General features: G+C 43.7%; 1 protein-coding gene across 1 annotated transcript; it reads left to right on the top strand.

The window, feature by feature from the left end:
- The first annotated feature begins 1,524 nt into the window (after nt 1–1,524).
- On the top strand, nt 1,525–19,181 carry tekt2 (tektin 2 (testicular)). The gene is made up of 9 exons (XM_060904086.1): nt 1,525–1,680; nt 1,772–1,897; nt 15,111–15,316; nt 15,428–15,571; nt 15,857–15,971; nt 16,159–16,266; nt 16,357–16,500; nt 16,597–16,676; nt 18,971–19,181. Exons 1-9 carry the CDS (start codon nt 1,525–1,527, stop codon nt 19,179–19,181), a joined length of 1,290 nt encoding a protein of 429 aa, XP_060760069.1.
- Nucleotides 19,182–20,258: the final 1,077 nt, after the last annotated feature.

Genomic DNA, 20,258 nt, shown 5'->3' with positions numbered 1-20,258 from the left:
GCACCACTGTATGTACAGTGATGTATGTAAAGTTTGATTTTCACAACATATGTTTGTAGAAGTATATCATGGCACGAACAAAGGAGATTTCTGAGGACCTCAGAAAAAGTGTTGTTGATGCTCATCAGGCTGGAAAAGGTTACAAAACCATCTCTAAAGAGTTTGGACTCCACCAATCCACAGTCAGACAGATTGTGTACAAATGAAGGAAATTCAAGACCATCGTTACCCTCCCCAGGAGTGGTCGACCAACAAAGATCACTCCAAGAGCAAGGCATGTGATGGTTGGCGAGGTCACAAAGGACCCCAGGGTAACTTCTAAGCAACTGAAGGCCTCTCTCACATTGGCTAATTTTAATGTTCACGAGTCCACCATCAGGAGAACACTGAACAACAATGGTGTGCATGGCAGGGTTGCAAGGAGAAAGCCACTGCTCTCCAAAAAGAACATTGCTGCTTGTCTGCAGTTTGCTAAAGATCACGTGGACAAGCCAGAAGGCTATTGGAAAAATGTTTTGTGGACGGATGAGACCTAAATAGAACTTTTTGGTTTAAATGAGAAGCGTTATATTTGAAGAAAGGAAAACACTGCATTCCAACATAAGAACCTTATCCCATCTGTGAAACATGGTGGTGGTAGTATCATGGTTTGGGCCTGTTTTGCTGCATCTGGGCCAAGACGGCTTGCCATCATTGATGGAACAATGAATTCTGAATTATACCAGCAAATTCTAAAGGAAAATGTCAGGACATCTGTCCATGAACTGAATCTCAAGAGAAGGTGGGTCATGCGGCAAGAAAATGACCCTAAGCATACAAGTCGTTCTACCAAAGAATGGTTAAAGAAGAATAAAGTTAATGTTTTGGAATGGCCAAGTCAAAGTCCTGACCTTAATCCAATCGAAATGTTGTGGAAGGACCTGAAGCGAGCAGGTCATGTGAGGAAACCCACCAACATCCCAGAGTTGAAGCTGTTCTGTATGGAGGAATGGGCTAAAATTCCTCCAAGCTGGTGTGCAGGACTGATCAACAGTTACCGGAAACATTTAGTTGCAGTTATTGCTGCACAAGGGGGTCACACCAGATACTGAAAGCAAAGGTTCACATACTTTTGCCACTCACAGATATGTAATATTGGATCATTTTCCTCAATAAATGACCAAGTATAATATTTTTGTCTCATTTGTTTAACTGGGTTCTCTTTATCTACTTTTAGGACTTGTGTGAAAATCTGATGATGTTTTAGGTCATATTTATTCAGAAATATAGAAAATTCTAAAGGGTTCACAAACCTTCAAGCACCACTGTGTAAAAATTAGGGTGCCTAAGACTTCTGCACAGTAGTGCATGTATAATTTGCTTCAATACAGTCCAAAATTATTCCATATATAAAATGAAAACAAATAAACTAGTTGAGATTGTCCAAAAGCATTCAGATTAAATGACGCACTCTAGATCATCCATGAGCCAAATTTTTATTATCAGTTACTCAATGAGATTTTGATTTTGATTGTGTCAGTAGACATGGCCACCCTGGGCATTAAGCCAGGCCTCCGCTGCACTGTGTCTGACTGGATGAACAGTAATAATGAGCTCTCAGTCACTGCCGAGCAAAGAAGACACCTATCACACGAGATACGACTGGAGGGTAGGGCTCTGTGCAATGAGACCACCAATAAGGTAGTCTATTTTAAATGGGAGTGGGATAAAAATTTAACAATCATAGACTGTTTCATAGTGAAGGTTCATGATTTGTTTCTGTGTCTCTCAGACATTGTGGGGTGAATATGACAGTAATCGTCAACTTAATGACAGAATTGGTGACATCACACTTTGGAAGAAGAGCCTGGAGGCCTGTGCAGAGGAACTGGATAAAGAAATGGATGCTCTCACACTAGTGAGTAGTGTTAGTATGCTGCTCATTGTTAAGTCAGCAATTTACAGTTTTCAAAAGGGTTTCTATTTTTATTTTATTAGCATTGTATGTTTATATCTTTATTTTCTTACCAAACCTCTTCATTATGTTTTCAGGTTTTTTCATTAGCTTAAGTGTTTCAATAAAATCTATCTTATCTAGGACATCCCTGCACGCTAACACCCTCTCTCTCTCTCTCTCTCTCTCTCACTCTCTGAGAAAACGTTATGGTATAAAATCACAAATTTTCATGAAATAGTAATGAAATTAAATTACATAAATAATGGTTTATTGCAATACACTGCAAAAAATGGCCTTTCAAAAATAAGAAATAAAAGATTAAAACAAAGCATATTTGCTTGAATCAGGTGAAAAAAATCTGCCAATGGAACTAGTCAAATTTGACTTGGTAAGATTTCTTAAAGTAAGATGAAAAATCTAACCTGTTTTTCGATGAAATAATTCCAAAATAAGATTGGGGAACTTATTATGCGAGATCTGATTAACTCAAAATAATCAAAATAGTTATAACAAGATCGTACTTCTTACATTTAGCCATTCAAGTCATTTTTATTTATTTCATTTTAAGGGTGTTTCACTTAAATTCATGACAAAGTCTTAGCAGTAAAAACTGAATTTAAGATAAATATACTAATATTAGGATTGTTAAATTCTACAACTAAGCATTGCTAGCTTAAAAGATTCTCCTTTTGTGACCTGTAATTAGTAAAATACTCTAGATATGAGACCAGAGACTATCTTGAATCAAGTTGACGACACGTGTAGCATTGCAACAAGTTTATTTTTTTCCCATTTCAACATTCAAGCATTAAAACATCTCTTAAGATTCCACTTCCCCAGGACTTCAGGCACCAAAAAAAAAAGTCTACGCATTTTGACTTACAGTGCTTACACAACGCCAAAGCAACAGTGCATTTTGGGGGCACTGACTATTCATGTGTACGAGGGGTTTACAAGATCAGGCACAAAAACAAACAAACAAACAAACAAACAAACAAAAACACTGAACTTAACTCACAGCATTCCAAAAAGACCTCACTAAAACGCCCTCCACGCACTCATAGCCTTTTTGAAGGCACTTGTCTGGTCTAGAGTATATGTTTTGAAATGTATGAATTGTAATGAAAGATTCAAAGATTTCAGTAAAGTTCATTTATTCCCAAAACAAGCATACTTTGTTTTTTTTTTCTTGAAACAAGATGAACCGCATTTGACAAATGTCCAAAATGTACTTCCTTGTTTTTTTAAAAAAACTTGTTTTATTTTCAAAGGTGCTCCAAATAAGACTTTTTCAAGACATTTTGTCTATACAAGATTTTCAAGATGGACTGTCTAAAAACTAGCCTTTCTAGCTAAATGAGGTTTTGCTTGTTGGGCAACTATGTCTTATAATAAGGGTGGCTAGATGTTTTGACTTGAAAATAGACAAATAAACTTCCTAAGATTTTTATTTTTTGCAGTGTAAAATCTTACACAAAAATACTGAAATACAACCTTAATAAAAGCTTAAAGGTGCTGACTGCAAAGTCATCTGAAATTTTCAAATTTTTTATTGTGCATGGCATTTTCCTCTGTCTCGCAAGAACAAGATCATGTGGAAGAGATGTGATCATTTTGATGTGCTGAAGGTTGCTTTTCTCTGTTTTGGGACCATTTTTCTCCCTCTTGAGGTAAACAGTACAGCCCTACAGAAACAGGAAACGGCTGGACGTGAGGAGCTCTAACTATTTATCATAACTCTGGAACTGCGTCACAGCAAGATGGCGACGCGCAGAAAACATCGTGACTCTGCATCGACCTTGGAGAGTTTTGAGTCGCAGGGATGTAATTTGTGGTTGACATTCGTGAATAGATCCGTGAAACAAAACACAAATATATCTTTTCTCTGCTACTGCTTTTGTGTTTTCGTTTTTTTTTTTTTCTCTGTAAGGTCAAAACATTAGGCGTGTAACTCCATACTCGCTACCATGGAGTTGAGCCCATGCATTCTAAGGCTAAGAGCTAGCTAGAATTAGTTATCTGTTCAGAAAAATGATACGTCATCTAACCGTGCTCTGTCTTGCAATTGCACTCACTAGGCAAGCTTTCCTTTTCATTCCTGCTGGATTTTACCTGGTGAGAGTGCGGAGTCTGCTATGTTTGCCCATGCCAATTTGTTTTGGTTAAAAGTAGGTCAAACATGCCCCACGGTGGTCATGTGATTATACTTGCTCCGGCAATCTCCGGAATCGTAAAATGCGGGACACATTTTATCTTCGCAACACGTTGATACACGGTGTGTGCAGCAGTGAAACGTCTCGAAACTTCAACAGCAATAGACATACAACATTTTGCCCAGAATTCAACTTTGCAGTCAGAATCTTTTAACAGATTTTTTTTTAACCAATGTTTCTATTTCAGAAACGTTCTCCAGTGTGTTTTGTGGTTGTTCAAAAAAAAAAAAGTCTGTGTTAAACTGAAACTTAAAAGTAGATGTTTACTGAAACACCAGGTCAGAACTCAAAAATCTTAAACAGCTTTGTTAATTAATCTTTTAAAAACACTGTTGTTCTTTCCAACAACTATTCATTTTGATTGTTTGTTTGAGAATCAGTCAATTTGTTTTCTCTGTACAGGATGTTTACTCTCCAGTTTCCGTGCTGTCATCATCAGATGATTCAGCTCCTTAAAAGATAAGGTGTAACACATGTTTGAATGAAAAATTATACAGACGAGATTATGTTGGACCAAAAATGCAGAGCATTTGACTTATAACTCACGACATATTTACATTATGATTGACTATTATACCACATAATACACAATATAATGTCATTATATAGCCTGTATGTCGTGAAATCTGTCAACTAACATGGCTGTGACTATAAAAGGGCTACATAACCAAACTACTGACGATGATTCAAACCTTTTATTAGGTGCCCATTCTTCCTCTGAGTCATTTCCCTCAAGCTCACTGCCCTCACACTCTCCCGGAGTTTCCCTAACAGCCATAGACTTTTCTTTCCATAAAAAGTGCCTGTGTTCATCCCTTGTGAATGAATGAATGAACACTTTATTGTCACTAGTCACAAGTACCAGCAAAATTGACCATCAACCCGTCCTTACACATACATACAATTGAGAGAGGGGGAGTAGAAAGGACAGGAAGACAGGTATGAAAAGAAAAAAAAATACAGATTAACATGAGGAGAGGGGAGGAGAAAAAAAAGCAACCCCCACACTATGCTCCTGTGAGGAGTACAGTGTGGGAACATTAAAAAAAAAAACACCTCAGCACATAAGCACAAAATAACACAAGTACACTTTACAACATGAAAACTCGGGACTTGGGGAGGGGGAGGTAACCCAGCGCAAGCAAGCAGCCGTCCGTTCCTGCAGCCATGACGGTGCTGGTCACGCACCCACTTGTCACACTGGGGGTAAAAGCGGCGACCGCGGAAAGTGGGGGAAGGAATACGAGAGAGTCTCACTGCAGTGATCTTCAGAGGGAGTTGTTGTCCCAGCAACGGCCTTGGCCAAGGCCAGTGCTGGCTGAGGGAGCCGAAAGCAGATAAGATTGGAATTGTTTGGCCTTGGGGCGAGTAGACGCATTCTTTTACACGACTACTCTGTTTGTCCATTCTGGTCTCTGAATTGATCCATTTTCCTTTGCAAAGCCAAAAGCTTCTCCATGATGTTATCCATGTTGCGGTTCAAGTTCTAAATAGCCACAGTCTGAGTGCCGACAGCTCTGCCCACCACTTCAATCATGTCGGGCAGCTTTATGGGGCTTTGGACAGCTGTCACCGTTTCTGATTCCTCGATAAACCAGGGCAATGCCTAATCCAATCAGTAAAAGTCCTGTAATCATGGTTCCAAATAGGTAGATGTCTTCAATGTCCTCCACAGAAAGAACTGCCAGGCACACGACCTGCCACCTCTCCCACGCGTCCATCATGTAGCCAGCTGCGAACGTTCCAGCAGGACAGGCTGGTTCCCCTGAACCCAGGCTTCTCGTCGAGAAAATTGTGTCAATTTCGTGATTTTTAGTTTGGAGAGCAGTGCGGAGAGAGTCTCTCAAAAGTATAGACAATAGATAGACAAGACAGCAGAAGCAGGGAAGATAAGGGAAGGGAGAGGCAGAGAAATGCGACCGCCTTCCGTGAGAGCACGGAGAAGAAGAGAGAATGGTTATTGAATATAACTTCTTGCTGAGAAAAATTAAGCCTGAGTAAATCTTTTACACCTGAAGATGTTTTCTGCCACAACTTCTTTAATTGTCCATAACAATTGACCATAATTGCATACTGTTGCCCCAGGACAACAATTACAAATGCTTTCTTATAATTCAAGAACAATTTTTCATTAAAATTTGTCACATGATTCCAGAGACATTTATGCACAAGCATACTTTGTTTTTACGTTTGTTTCCATTATGTTTGTAACAATGATAGATAAGTTGCCTTTCACGTACATCATGCACCACAGCAGTTCTTCTTCCTGAAAAGAAGCCCTTCCCCCAAGTGTTGCATTATATCATATTTTGCAGGTTATTGTTGGATAGTTCATTGACATGATCATTAAAGAAAGGTGGGGGTCTCCGGGCACAGACATGCGTATAAACATACACACTACATTACCTGCTAAATTCTATTTGTGTTAGGGTTTTGCTGGGATTCGAACCTGGTTCGTTGGTGTGATAATCCAGCAAACCCCCACTAGGCCACCAGGGGGATGACTCAAATGCAGAGGCGTGAGGCGGAAGTAGAAAAAGAATCAAAAGGTTTATTTAAACTATATACACTATATACAGGGCAAAACAAAAGACAAAAAAAAACCAAAGAGTATAATCCAAAAGAAAAGCAAAGTGCAAAAATACAAAAGCTAAGAAGATCAAAAAACACAGTACAAAGGAAACTGGAGATAAACATAACAGCACAAAGACTCCGTGACAAGAGGACTGAACTCAGGGGTATAAATAGACAAACTAATTAAGGACACAGGTGAAGATAATTAGGCAATTAACACAAACACAAGACACAGGAACAGTGGCGGCCTCTAGAGGCCAAAATAAACACGACATGAAAAGGAAATAACAGCGGCCTCTAGAGGCCAAAACAGTCCTAGTCCTAACAGGACCCCCCCCTCTAGGAGCGTCTCCTGACGTTCCCAGGGCGATCCGGATGGGCCGAATGGAAGTCCCGACATAGTTCTTTATCAAGGACATCCCGAGCAGGAACCCAGCAGCGCTCCTCAGGACCATAGCCCTCCCAGTCCACCAGATATTGCAACCCGCCGCGGACCCGGCGGGAGTCAAGCAGGCGATTCACAGTGAACACAGTCTGCCCCTGGAAGATGCGGGGGGGTGGGGGGTTCCTAGGGGCAGGGGCATACGTAGATGTCAGTACGGGCCGTAACAGGGAAACATGGAAAGTGGGGTTGATCCTCAGAGTCCGGGGCAACTGGAGCCGGTAGGAGACAGGGTTCACCCTGCGCACCACCTTGAAGGGGCCAATGTAGCGAGGAGCAAGCTTGCGGTTCTCTACCCGCAGCGGAATGTCCTTAGTGGACAGCCAAACCCGCTGCCCAGGGCGGAAAGTGTGTGCAGGTCTTCTGTGGCGGTTGGCCTGAGTCTGGTTGGTTCTGGAGGTCTGTATGAGGGTCTTCCTGACCTTGCTCCAGGTCTTGCGACACCGTCTCACATATTGGTTGACCGAGGGCACCCCCGCGTCCTCCTCCTGGTCCGGGAACAGAGGTGGCTGGAACCCGAATTGGCACTGGAATGGCGACAGCTTGGTGGCCGATGACTGCAGGGTGTTGTGGGCGTACTCCGCCCATGGCAGCCAGGTGCTCCACGATGTCGGGTTATCCATAGCCAGGCCTCGCAGGGTGGTTTCCAGGTCCTGGTTGAGCCTCTCCGTCTGACCATTGGACTGTGGGTGAAACCCAGAGGAGAGGCTGGCAGTGGCTCCGATGACCTTGCAGAACCCGTGCCACACTCGGGAGGAGAACTGGGGCCCTCGGTCTGAGACGATGTCCTGTGGAAGACCAAAGACTCGGAAGACATGATTAAACAAAAGTTTCGCAGTTTCAAGAGCAGAGGGGAGTTTGCACAGTGGTATGAAGCGGCAGGCCTTGGAGAATCTGTCAACTAAGACCAAAATGACCGTGTTACCTTGTGACTCAGGGAGACCCGTGATAAAGTCGACTGCCACGTGGGACCAGGGACGCCGGGGAATGGTCAGAGGATGCAGGAGACCCTGGGGACGCTGTCGTGGGTTCTTGGTTCTGGTGCAAACCTCACAGGACAGGACAAATGACCTTACTTCCTGCTCCATGTTAGGCCACCAGAAGCGTCTTTTCAGGAAGTCCAGGGTCCTCCGAGCTCCCGGGTGGGCGGTGAGAGGGGAAGAGTGACCCCACTGGAGAACCTTGGCCCGGGCTTGATGTGGGACGTACAAGAGGCCTGGTGGCCCCGTCCCAGGACCGGGGTCCTGGCGTTGGGCTCGTCGGACAGCCTCCTCAATACCCCAGCGGACAGGGGCCACAATCCGGGACACAGGGATAATAGGCCCGACTTCATTCTCCCTGTTAGTGGCAGAGAACAGTCTGGACAGTGCGTCAGGTTTGGTGTTCTTGGAGCCGGGGCGGTATGAGAGGGTGAAGTCAAATCGACTGAAAAACAGGGCCCACCTAGCCTGTCGAGGGTTCAGTCTCTTGGCTTGCTGGAGGTACTCCAGGTTCTTGTGGTCAGTCCAAACCAGGAATGGATGTTGTGCTCCCTCCAGCCAGTGCCTCCACTCCTCAAGGGCCAGTTTGACCGCTAGCAGTTCTCGATCCCCCACATCGTACCGGGACTCAGCAGGACTCAGGCGGTGGGAGAAGTAAGCGCAGGGGTGCAGCTTTCCTTCCGAACGTTGAGAGAGCACCGCGCCGACACCACTGTCCGAGGCGTCCACCTCCACGATGAATGGTTGGGAGGTGTCCGGGAGAACCAGAATGGGTGCCGTGCAGAAGCGGTCCTTGAGGTCTTTGAACGCCTTTTCTGCCTGAGGAGACCAGCCATAAGATCCACCTGTCCCTTTGGTGAGGTCTGACATGGGTGCTGCCACAGAACTGAAGTTCCTGATGAACTTGCGGTAGAAGTTAGCGAATCCTAAGAACCGCTGAACCTCCTTAACGGACTTGGGAGTAGGCCAATCCCGGACGGCCAGGGTCTTGGCAGGGTCCATTTGGAGTTGGCCTGTCCGTACAATAAATCCCAGAAAGGAGACCTCGGGAACATGAAATTCGCATTTCTGGGCCTTGGCGAACAGATTGTTCTGTAGCAGCCTCTGGAGAACCTGGCGGACATGGTGGCGGTGCTCCTGCACGGTCTTGGAAAAGATAAGGATGTCATCGAGGTAGACAAAAACGTATAGGTTAATCATGTCCCTTAAGACGTCGTTGATTAGGGCCTGAAAAACAGCTGGTGCGTTGGTGAGTCCGAAGGGCATCACCTGGTATTCGTAGTGCCCAGACGGGGTGTTAAAGGCAGTCTTCCACTCGTCTCCCTGTCGGATACGGATGAGGTGGTATGCGTTCCGTAGGTCCAACTTGGTGAAGACGGTGGCGCCTTGGAGCAGGTCGAAAGCTGTGGACATCAGCGGAAGGGGATATCGGTTGCGCACAGTGATCTTATTCAGGCCCCTGTAATCAATACATGGTCGGAGCCCCCCATCCTTCTTGCCGACAAAGAAGAAGCCGGCTCCAGCAGGTGAAGTGGAGGGTCGAATAAACCCAGAGACCAGGGCATCTTTGAGGTATTCCTCCATGGCCTTGCGTTCTGGCTGAGAGAGTGAAAACAGTCTGCCACGAGGAGGGGTAGTCCCAGGGAGCAAGTCGATGGCACAGTCGTAGGCCCGGTGCGGAGGAAGAACGGCGGCCCTGCTCTTGCTGAATACCTCCTTGAGATCCCAGTACTCTGTGGGAACTTGAGATAACTCGGTGAGATCAGGGGGCTCGGCAGGAGACACAGGAGAGCTAGAGAGCAGACAAGAGGCATGGCATGCAGGGCCCCATTCCACAACCTGGCTTGTTACCCAGTCTATGCGAGGGTTGTGGCGAGTAAGCCAAGGAAGGCCTAGAATAACTGGGAACTCAGGTGAAGGAATCAGGTGCAGGGATATTTCTTCCTTGTGACCTTGAGACTGGAGGAAAACTGGAGAAGTAACTTGGGTGACTCTTCCATCACCTAACGCTTGGCCATCGAGGGCAGACACAGACAGTGGGACTTCAAGAGGTGCAGTCGGAATATTGATGCTTTGGGCGAAGTGAATATCCATAAAGTTCCCAGCCGCCCCTGAGTCTATCAAAGCTTGACAAGAGTGGACAGACTCACCCCAGGAGATGGAGACCGGGATGTAGATTCCTTGGCCAGGGAGTCCGGGAGAGAGGGTAGGCCCCGTCACAACCCTCCCTCGGCTGGACGGGGCGGTCCTTTTCCCAAGAGTTCGGGACATGATGCTCGGAAGTGACCAGGTTTGCCACAGTAGATGCAGCACTTGTCCCTCCTTCTGCGCTCCCTCTCAGATGCGGAGAGGCGAGTACGACCCACTTGCATGGGTTCTGGACAGTCACTGAAGGAGGTAGACGGTCTCCAGGTAGAGGTAGGGAGGCTGGGGGGGCTCAAGGCTTGGTGGCGTTCTCTCATCCTGTTGTCCAGACGAATAGCATGTGAGATGAGGGTTTCGAGGTCACTTGGGCATCCAATAGAGGCCAGACCGTCCTTGATGGGGTCAGACAGACCATGGTGGAAGGCTGACACCAGGGCAGTCTCGTTCCATCCACTTACTGCTGCGAGTGTTCGGAACGAGATGGCGTAATCTGCGACGCTTCCTCCTTGCCGGATGGACATGAGCTTTCGGGCTGCGTCGGTACTGATGTCTGCCTGATCGAAGACCCGAAGCATCTCTTCAGAAAACAGCTGGAAATCAAAGCACTCAGGTCCCTGTCTTTGCCAGATAGCAGTAGCCCAGGCTCGCGCCTTACCAGCTAATAAGGTGATCACAAAGGCAATCTTGCGGCGATCCGTAGTGTAGGTGGTAGGCTGAAGCTCAAAGGTGAGTTGACACTGGGTAAGGAACTCTCGGCACTCACTGTGCTTGCCGTCATACCTCTGTGGTGCAGGAAGGCTGGGTTCGCGAGGTGAAGAAGGCAGCATTGCAGGAGGCACTGGAGCAGGAGTGGGAGCTGGATCAGGAGCAGGAACTGGATCAGGAGCAGGAGATGCAGGCAGAGATGTCAGCTGTGCCAGGGTTTTCCCAATTTGCTGAAGCAGTTCCTCATGGCGAGCGAGGGCCTCACGTTGGCTGGTGAGCGTACGTCCATGAGCGTCCATGGTTGCTCCGAAGCGTGTCAAAGCTGCCATAATTCCCTGAAGGTTGGCCGGGTAGACAGTTGAAGCAGCCTCTGCTGAGTCGGTCATGACGGAGTCTTTCTGTTAGGGTTTTGCTGGGATTCGAACCTGGTTCGTTGGTGTGATAATCCAGCAAACCCCCACTAGGCCACCAGGGGGATGACTCAAATGCAGAGGCGTGAGGCGGAAGTAGAAAAAGAATCAAAAGGTTTATTTAAACTATATACACTATATACAGGGCAAAACAAAAGACAAAAAAAAACCAAAGAGTATAATCCAAAAGAAAAGCAAAGTGCAAAAATACAAAAGCTAAGAAGATCAAAAAACACAGTACAAAGGAAACTGGAGATAAACATAACAGCACAAAGACTCCGTGACAAGAGGACTGAACTCAGGGGTATAAATAGACAAACTAATTAAGGACACAGGTGAAGATAATTAGGCAATTAACACAAACACAAGACACAGGAACAGTGGCGGCCTCTAGAGGCCAAAATAAACACGACATGAAAAGGAAATAACAGCGGCCTCTAGAGGCCAAAACAGTCCTAGTCCTAACAATTTGATGGACGTTACATTACATTTACTTGTAGGTCGACTTTCATAATGAGAAAGTGGCTATAATGAGTAACTTTTTGATAGCTTCACCATTCTAATGTCACCATTAACTTGGTAGGATAATAGTGTTGGTCGTATTGAACAGCAACTGTTATGAGCATAACATTAAATCACTCTGACTTCTTACAACCATAGCCTAGTTACAATAGCACTCAAAATAATGTTCTAATTCCTAAATACCAAAAAAAAATTACAACCCTGATTCCAAAAAAGTTGGGACAAAGTACAAATTGTAAATAAAAACGGAATGCAATAATTTACAAATCTCAAAAACTGATATTGTATTCACAATAGAACATAGACAACATATCAAATGTCGAAAGTGAGACATTTTGAAATTTCATGCCAAATATTGGCTCATTTGAAATTTCATGACGGCAACACATCTCAAAAAAGTTGGGACAGGGGCAATAAGAGGCTGGAAAAGTTAAAGGTACAAAAAAGGAACAGCTGGAGGACCAAATTGCAACTCATTAGGTCAATTGGCAATAGGTCATTAACATGACTGGGTATAAAAAGAGCATCTTGGAGTGGCAGCGGCTCTCAGAAGTAAAGATGGGAAGAGGATCACCAATCCCCCTAATTCTGCGCCAACAAATAGTGGAGCAATATCAGAAATGAGTTTGACAGTGTAAAATTGCAAAGAGTTTGAACATATCATCATCTACAGTGCATAATATCATCAAAAGATTCAGAGAATCTGGAAGAATCTCTGTGCGTAAGGGTCAAGGCCGGAAAACCATACTGGGTGCCCGTGATCTTCGGGCCCTTAGACGGCACTGCATCACATACAGGCATGCTTCTGTATTGGAAATCACAAAATGGGCTCAGGAATATTTCCAGAGAACATTATCTGTGAACACAATTCACCGTGCCATCCGCTGTTGCCAGCTAAAACTCTATAGTTCAAAGAAGAAGCTGTATCTAAACATGATCCAGAAGCGCAGACGTCTTCTCTGGGCCAAGGCTCATTTAAAATGGACTGTGGCAAAGTGGAAAACTGTTCTGTGGTCAGACGAATCAAAATTTGAAGTTCTTTATGGAAATCAGGGACGCTGTATCATTCGGACTAAAGAGGAGAAGGACAACCCAAGTTGTTGTCAGCGCTCAGTTCAGAAGCCTGCATCTCTGATGGTATGGGGTTGCATTAGTGCGTGTGGCATGGGCAGCTTAAACATCTGGAAAGACACCATCAATGCTGAAAGGTATATCCAGGTTCTAGAGCAACATATGCTCCCATCCAGACGACGTCTCTTTCAGGGAAGACCTTGCATTTTCCAACATGACAATACCAAACCACATACTGCATCAATTACAGCATCATGGCTGCGTAGAAGAAGGGTCCGGGTACTGAACTGGCCAGCCTGCAGTCCAGATCTTTCACCCGTAGAAAACATTTGGCGCATTATAAAACGGAAGATACGACAAAAAAGACCTAAGACAGTTGAGCAAATAGAATCCTACATTAGACAAGAATGGGTTAACATTCCTATCCCTAAACTTGAGCAACTTGTCTCCTCAGTCTCCAGACGTTTACAGACTGTTGTAAAGAGAAAAGGGGATGTCTCACAGTGGTAAACATGGCCTTGTCCCAAGTTTTTTGAGATGTGTTGTTGTCATGAAATTTAAAATCACCTAATTTTTCTCTTTAAATGATACATTTTCTCAGTTTAAGCATTTGATATGTCATCTATGTTCTGTTCTGAATAAAATACGGAATTTTGAAACTTCCACATCATTGCATTCCGTTTTTATTTACAATTTGTACTTTGTCCCAACTTTTTTGGAATCGGGGTTGTATGAAGTTTTACCTGTGAAAGGTTATTCCAGTACCATGGGTTGATGCCATTCAACAGTTTTTACAACCCACGCAGCACAAGAGCCTGGCATTTTTTTTTTAATAATTCAGTCCGAGTGTTCTAGTAACCAATGACTTTCATTCATTTGCACAGAAAAAAATCCCAGACCGATAGGGCGGAACCGTAGACGTACGAACCAGAGGCCAGTGCGTGCATATTTCTGTGTCAGGGCCCAATAGATATTTATGTTGCCTAAGGGAAATGGTATGCAGGACAGGGTTGTCTTATCTTATTTTATCTTCTCTTAATTATACTGTAAAATTAGAAGAAGAAACCTTTTTATTTGTCACATGTACACTCAAGCATGGTGAAATTCCTCCTCTGCATTTAAACCACCCGAAGCAGTGAACACACACATGAGCAATGAGTGCACACATACCCAGAGCAGCGGGCCGCTATGCTACAGCACCCAGGAAGCAGTTGGGGGTTAGGTGCCTTGTTTAAGGGCATTTCAGCGATGATACAGAAGGAAGGGAAAGTGCTGTTTATTCACTCATCTCCCCTCACATGTTTCCTGCCGGTTCAGGGAATCGAACCAGTGACCCTTTGGGCCCAAGGCTGCTTCTCTAACTTTCAGGCCATGGCTGCCTCCATAAAATAAATATGGCAATGTCCATAACTGCATTAGTTATTGTGTAAAATTAAAACAGTAAAGCTTCAGTTAGGGCGGCACGGTGGTGTAGTGGTTAGCACGGTCACCTCACAGCAAGAAGGTTCTGGGTTTGAGCCCAGTGGTTGATGGGGGCCTTTCTGTGTGGGGTTTGCATGTTCTCCCCGTGTCTGCATGGGTTTCCTCTGGGTGCTCCGGTTCCCCTACAGTCCAAAGGCATGCAGGTTAGGTTAATTGGTGGCTCTAAATTGACCATAGGTGTGAATGTGAGTATGAATGGTTGGTTGTCTCTGTGTGTCAACCATGCGATGATCTGGTGACTTGTCCAGGGTGTACCCTGCCTCTCACCCACAGTCAGCTGGGAGAGGCTCCAGCTTGCCCGTGACCCTGCACAGGATAAGCGGCTACAGATAATGGATGGATGGAAGCTTCAGTTATTAATGTTCATGCCTGGACTGATTACATTTACGAAAAAACATGTGAGAAACACCAGTCATGCTATTGCCAAGGAAGTCTCACTGTTAACAATGACTGCATCATTTATATTTCCATTCATTTAAGTGAATCATGTGAATAACAAGATAATATAAGTGAATCACAATATAATAACACCATAAGTTTGGTCACCATGATGCACTATAGGTTGTTATTCAAAATGACTTGACCTGCTTAAATGTTTTCTATAAATTTGTCCAATGTCTGAACGTATAGGCAAAAGAAGCGGCAGAGCGTGCTCTTGCAGCCACAGTCTTGCCCCTGGAGGTCACTAATGAGTGTTTGACCTTGAGGGAAGGTCGACGGGGAAATGAGCTGGTTAGTGACCCAGTGGAAGCAGAGCTAAAGAAGGAGGTGGAGGTGATCAATAAGGCACAGCAAGTCCTGCAGGAATATATCGATCAAGCCTTTAAACAACTTTGGTGAGAAATGGAGAAATATAAAGATAAACAGGACAAAATGAAATCATAAAAGAGATGTGTACACACACACAGAAATGTACAGTCCCTAAAAGTCCTTAATGGTGTGTTCAGTTTGCTGCAGGAAGCCCGTCATCAACTGACTCTTGACCTCCAGCACAAGATGGAGGCTTTGGATGTTGACCTGTCTTGCCTGTCGCTCTCTGTGACGTCATCTGAGATATCCCTGAAGCCCAATCCCACCAGAGTTCCTCCAGGGTGACATGTCTAAGCATTATTTGTACTCCAGAGAAAGTCAAAATGGTAGCTGCTGAACGATTGAATAAGGGTGATTAATTAGCTTGCGGTTCATTCTTATGGAAGAACAAGTACTTCAAGGGCAAGTTTTTGTGATTTTTGTTTTTCTTCATTTGCTTATTTTATTTAGGCTATTTAGAGTGGATCATTTGAATGAATGTATGTAATGAACCTACTGGTATAGAATCTTGTTTCATCTAGTAACTAGCATGACCCTGCTTGTTTCTTTGAAATTTATGGTTGCAGTTCCACAACCCCTCAGCAGTGGGTGCAGTTCAGCCACCACAATATAACCCAAGCCAAGGAGGAAATGCAGGCTTCTCTGCATCTGAGAGAGAATATCAGTATCACTATATCACAGGCATGTAGCTGGGATGTACAGGTTGATGTGTTGTATGTAGTTCCCTATACGTTTGATACTGAGTACCTTATACCTATACTGATTTTATAGGTATAAAATCTGTCAGCCAATTTCTAATTTCTTAACAGTATGAAAAAAACAAAGAGCTAGAAATTATTTGTTCAAACCCCATATCTGCTTTTCCAAGGTGCAAAATGAATTAGAGTTTCAGCGCATAGCTACACGATTCACCTTCCGGAAGCGTATTCATCAGCTGGAGCAGGCTCACCAGGAGTTACAGTGGCAGATAAAAACTGTAAACTATCTTTATCAGTGTCCATCTCATCCTTGTCTTATTTGTAAATTTAATTAAAGCAGGTTTGGTTCAATTTGTGTTGTCTGACAGACTCAGGATGAGATTAATGAGCTGAAAGAAGACATCCTTAGACTGGAGAGGGACAGGCAAGCTAAGATGGCGCCACTAAAACTGGTGCACACTCGACTGGAGTACAGGACCAGGAGGCCTGGCATGGATCTATGTAGAGACGAGGTAAACGCTCACGTCAGTGTGGAAAGGCGGTCTCTTTTTCCATCCATTTGTCTAATGTTTGCTGTGCTCTGATTCACTCTAATGCACTCTTCCCAGGTGCAGTACGGCCTGGTGGAGGAGACCAAACAGCTTTCTTCTTCTATTTTGGCTCTGAAACAGAAGCTGGCACAGGCTCAGTGAGTTGATGTCCTCTCCTATCTACTATGCATTCTGTTTTTCCGTGAGTCTGATTTCACTGATGGTTGGTTGTTGAATATTTGGTTCAAAGAGGTATGCCAAATATGCCACAGATGCCTAATAGGCAAATACATAAAGCTACTGTACATGAAACAGTAATTTCTTTATACAACCTCAATTCCAAGAAAGTTGGGACGCTGTGTAAACTGTAAATAAAAACAGAATGCGATGATTTGCAAATCATGGAAACCCTATATTTCATTGAAAATAATACAAAGACAACATATCAAATGTTGAAACCGAGACATTGTATTGTTTTCTGAAAGATATATGCTCATTTTGAATTTGATGTCAGCAACACGTTTCAAAAAAATTGGGACGGGGCATGTTTACCACTGTGTTGCATCACATCTACATTTAACAACACTCTGTAAATGTTTGGGAACTGAGGAGATGCAATTGCTGTAGTTTTGAAATAGAAATGTTGTCCCATTCTTGCCAGATATACAATTTCAGTTGCTCAACAGTTTTCCTTTGTCATATTTTGCGCTTCATAATATGCCAAATGTTTTAAATGAGAGACAGTTCTGGACTGCAGGCAGGCCAGTTTAGCCCCCAGACTCTCTTACTATGGAGCCATGCAGTTTTAATATGCGCAGAAAACAGTTTGGCATTGTCTTGCTGAAAGAAGGAAGGCCTTCCCTGAAAAAGATTTTGTCTGAATGGCAGTATATTGCTCAGAAACATGTATACATCATTCAGCATTAATGATGCCTTCCCAGATGTACAAGCTACCCATGTCATGTGCATTAATGCCCCCTCATACCATCACAGATGCTGGCTTTTGAACTGTGCACTGATAAGACGAATGGTGCCTCATCTCTTTAGCCTTGAGGATGTGGTGTCCATGACTTCTAAAAATAATTTCTGCTTTTGATTCTTCAGACCTCCAGACGGTTTTCCACTTCGCCTCAGTCCATCGTAAAAGAGCTTGGGCCCAGAGAAGGTGGTGGTGTTTCTGGATATTGTTTATATCTGGTTTTAACTTGCATTTGTGGATGCAGTAATGAACTGTTTTCACAGACGATGGTTTTCTGGAGTGTTCCTGAGCCCATACAGTGATTTCCACTACAGACACGTGTCTGCTTTTAATGCAGTGTCTCCTGAGGGCCTGAAGATCCCAGGCATCCAGTGTCAGTTTTCAGCCTTGTCTCTTGCATACAGAGATTTCTCTAGATTCTCTGAATCTTTTAATGACCTAATGTACCATAGATGATGTGATCCCCAAATTCTTTGCAGTTTTACACTGAGGAAAATTATTCTTAAATTGTTGCACTGTTTGCCCAAGCAGCCTTTCACAGAGCAGTGAACCCCTCCCTGTCTTTACTTCTGAGAGACTCGGCTTCTCTGGGATGCTCTTTTTTTTAATACCTAATCATGTTACTGACCTGTTGCCAGTTAACAAAATTGGTTGTTTTTTGCATTACAAAACTTTTTCAGTCTTTTGTTGCCCCGTTCCATCTCATCTCATCTCATCTCATCTCATTATCTCTAGCTGCTTTATCCTGTTCTACAGGGTCGCAGACAAGCTGGAGCCTATCCCAGCTGACTACGGGCAAAAGGCAGGGTACACCCTGGACAAGTCGCCAGGTCATCACAGGGCTGACACATAGACACAGACAACCATTCACACTCACATTCACACCTACGGTCAATTTAGAGTCACCAGTTAACCTAACCTGCGTGTCTTTGGACTGTGGGGGAAACCGGAGCACCCAGAGGAAACCCACGCGGACACGGGGAGAACATGCAAACTCCACACAGAAAGGCCCTCGCCAGCCACGGGGCTCGAACCCGGACCTTCTTGCTGTGAGGCGACAGCGCTAACCACTATGCCACCGTGCCGCCCTGCCCCGTTCCAACTTTTATGAAATGTGTTGCTGACATCAAATTCAAAATGAGCATATGTTTAAAAAAAAAAACAATAAAATTTCTGTTTCAATATTTGATATTTTGTCTTTGTACTATTTTCAATGAAATATAGGGTTTCCATGATTTGCAAATCTTCACATTCTGTTTTTATTTATTTATGTTTTAAACGGTGTCCCAACTTTTCTGAAACTAGGGTTGTAAAAAGGCAAGAAAAAATAGTCAGATCGGCATATATGTAACAAAAAAAGTGTTTTGAATTTTTAGGCATCTAAAAATAAAAGGTTGCATCCTTAAACTTCTTAGAAAACCTAGATTTAATTTAGAAATCAATCATCTTTTCTCTCTCTCCTCTGTTTACCAGGGACTCTTTGCAGGCTCTGCAGCTACATGAAGCTCGGATGCTTGAGGCTCTCGTTCATAAACAAGAAGCTCTATCTCTTGAGCAACAGAGCATGCAAACACGCCAGCGCCTGAACTCTGCTCAAAATGGATTCGAACCCTCAGCCGTGCTGCCTCTCACCAACTCTAGTGGCATGCATAAGCTTCCGCTGAATTACACAGGCTCAGCTTGAGAGCACTGTCCCATGCCTCATCAGATATTTGCTCCATCAACTCCGTAGGAGTTATGTCCTGACCTGGTCTGTGTGGAGTGCATTTATTTGTTCTGTTTTCTTTGGCTGCGATTTATGTGATAGCTGCTACAATAAATTTTTTCACTGCTCTGTTTGAAATGTTATGTGAAAGACTTAAGACATCAAGTATGTTATGAGAATAAGAATCAATTTTATATTACACATATGAGCAATTTGATTTGGCGAGTGCACATGTAATATATCAAATAGACAACACTGGACAATTTACATAGAAGCGATTTTCATACAAGAACATGGAGTCTGTAGTGTGTTATTCCGTTTATACCACAGCAGTGTTCTCCAGTCCAGTCTATTTAAGCCCAGTCAGTTTTTTCAAACAGTGATTCTACTGGAAAGTTCAGATAGAGATGTGCACCGGAGTATTTTTTTTTTTCAATGCCGCTCTTCCAGTTATTTTTGTTTGTACCTAGCATCTTAATTCCACCGTGACTCTGACCAGGCAGCTACTAAAGCTAAATGAATTGGCCTTGTAAATGCATTGCATGGCAACTCACACTCATGTTAATCAACATTTAGTTAGTCTTTCTTTATTATTTGAGCTTCTTATCTAAAATGAGTCATTTTTTGTTCCATGTCCCTTTTGTTTTGTCCCTTGTTGCACACCCCTAGTCCCAACCAGATGCTATAGCATGCCTTCTATTCGTATTGCATTTGTATCTGTTTAGAACACTGTTTGTTCTGAATAATGTAAATGTAGTCAGTTACATCCCGATTCCAGACTAATTGCGAGTCATTAGCAGCAAAATGACTTGTCATCTCATTTGAATGTTTTCTGTTTGCTGAATGTAATCTCCTTCAGTCTGTAATTAGTGTTTGAACTTTAGCATTTCAGTTGTTATATTAGACAGTATTGTTATATTTAACAGAAATGTATCTTAAGACTTTGCTGAACAACAAAAGAAAACTAACCAGTTTTCTCTTGTAGTCCTGCATCTCTATCTACCTTGACCAGCTAAATCCAGGTAGCTACAGCACACTGTGGTTCAGATAGGAGGG

This window comes from Neoarius graeffei, chromosome 22 (genome assembly GCF_027579695.1).
Source record: "Neoarius graeffei isolate fNeoGra1 chromosome 22, fNeoGra1.pri, whole genome shotgun sequence".
Lineage (NCBI taxonomy): Eukaryota > Metazoa > Chordata > Actinopteri > Siluriformes > Ariidae > Neoarius > Neoarius graeffei.
The sequence above is the reverse complement of the archived record's forward strand: the minus strand, read 5'-3'. Positions and strand labels throughout refer to the sequence as shown.

What these genes read in the sequence shown, in the direction of transcription:
- tekt2 (XM_060904086.1), top strand. Translation starts at nt 1,525, where the DNA reads ATGGCCACCCTGGGCATTAAGCCAGGCCTCCGCTGCACTGTGTCTGAC. An exon ending in GCAATGAGACCACCAATAAG is followed by an intron (nt 1,681 to 1,771) that starts GTAGTCTATTTT and finishes TGTGTCTCTCAG; the next exon opens with ACATTGTGGGGTGAATATGA. An exon ending in TACAGTGGCAGATAAAAACT is followed by an intron (nt 16,267 to 16,356) that starts GTAAACTATCTT and finishes GTTGTCTGACAG; the next exon opens with ACTCAGGATGAGATTAATGA.